The 1,784-nt window shown below is 25.1% G+C and overlaps 1 protein-coding gene across 1 annotated transcript in view; it reads left to right on the plus strand.

Moving 5' to 3' along the window:
- Positions 1-509: 509 nt before the first annotated feature.
- Phum_PHUM114800 (RING finger protein, putative) overlaps positions 510-1,784 on the plus strand; it is a gene marked incomplete at both ends in the record, with an annotated part of 2,080 nt that continues 805 nt past the window's right edge. The window contains 4 exons of the mRNA XM_002424107.1: positions 510-593; positions 767-883; positions 1,124-1,284; positions 1,396-1,551. Of these exons, the coding sequence (XP_002424152.1) occupies positions 510-593; positions 767-883; positions 1,124-1,284; positions 1,396-1,551 (518 nt within the window). The remainder of the gene's footprint in view (positions 594-766; positions 884-1,123; positions 1,285-1,395; positions 1,552-1,784) is intronic.

Consider the following 1,784-nt stretch of genomic DNA (forward strand, 5'->3'; position numbering starts at 1 on the left):
TAATTATTAATTTTAATACACGTCAATAATACTTTTGGTTTTTTTATTCTAATCTCGTATTCCACGAACAGCAAAATTTAATTAATTACCAGGGATACCACACTAATTATTTGTTTACATCGTTTCTCAAACAGACAGAGTATTTTAAAAAAATTAAAATTACATAAAAGTTAAGCTTTTAATGTTTACATTTATTGAAACGTGTTATTTGAATTTACTCGCAAAATAAATATGTATTTATAAATTTTTTTTTTTTTAAAATTATTATTATTTTTTTTTTTTGGTAAAATAAAAATTGGCAAACGGTAAAAAAAAAAAAAAATTAAATAAACGTTGTCGGTCTGAAATTTTAATGAAAATTATTTTTACTCTATGAAAAAATTCAACCAAAAGCTAAGCATTAAATAACATTACTCACTTTACTCAACATTTGATTTAATCATTTCTGTCATGCAATTTTATTTAGCTGGCTAGTGAATTAAGATTTGACACTATTTAAGTAGAAAAAAATGGCAGAAGCTACAGTCGAAGATAATACAACCAATAGATTTTTCTGTCACAAATGCAGCATCGAAATTACGCGTGTTTTAGAAGTAAGCGTACATAATTACTTTTTTTTTTTTTTATTTATTAATGAATAGTTTTATTTTTAGTTATCAATTGTTTTATTGTGAGTTTTTATTTTATATTTCACGATGTAGTGATATGACGCGTTTAAAAAATAATTTTATCGGTTTGTTTATTTTTATAACTGTTTAAATTACAGGATTACACATGTCCTACATGTCGTGGAGGATTCATAGAAGAATTGGATTCGACAAACACTTCTGACGATCCAAGTGATGATCACAGCGATGATGAAGTGGAAGAATTTTTTTCTGATGTAAGTTATTTAGCTATATAATAATAAGTTTAACAACAATTATCTTTTATGCTGTGACCTAGTCAGAGTGTGTTTTCATTTTTTGTACTAAATTATTGATAAACCACCCATATTTAGTTATTAGTTTAATGTATACATTTAAAAAGTTTATGAAAATATCTTTTATATTTTCAAATATTATTAATGTAACCCAACTTAAAATTATTTAAATGCTCTTTTAAGTAAAACATTTTATTTTAGGTTCGAAATCAACTTGGTCAATTTCTTTTTGAAAGAGTAGCTGGGAGGGGAAATCAAAATAGAGACTCCAGGGCTGGTGAAACGGAAGCAGTTGAAGGAGATGGAAATGGAAGACGGTATCAGCATGGATCATCTTATTATAATATTAATCTTCGCCCCAGGTGTCTTACCTATTACTCCTTAATTTCATCCTTATCAAAAAAAAAAAAAAAAAATCATCATATTGTTGTTTTTTTTTTAAAAATTTAACATTGATTCTTTTATTTCTTTAGTGTACTTGCTTTAATTATCTCACTTATAATAAGTAACAGAACAAGACAAAATCATTTATCATTTAGAAATCGTGTCGGAAGAAATCAGGCTATTGTAATTAACACACTTCAGTATCTTGAAGATTTTTTCTCCCTTCCTGGAATGGATCGTCTTAGGTTGGTTATAAATTATTCCAATGTTTAAATGACTACACATATCAATGGTTCTTTTTTCTTCGATAAAAAAAAAAAAAAACATAATATGATGGACCTTGTTACAAATACCTTATTCCTTATTTCTCTCTAAAATTTCACCTGATGGGTAGAAGTTAAAATTAATTTATTATTTTATTATTTGTTATTTTTTATTAATTTATTACTTTAATTGTTTTAATTTTAATTTTTTATAT

Source organism: Pediculus humanus, genomic scaffold (genome assembly GCF_000006295.1).
Source record: "Pediculus humanus corporis 1103172107460 genomic scaffold, whole genome shotgun sequence".
NCBI classification, from domain to species: Eukaryota; Metazoa; Arthropoda; class Insecta; order Psocodea; family Pediculidae; genus Pediculus; species Pediculus humanus.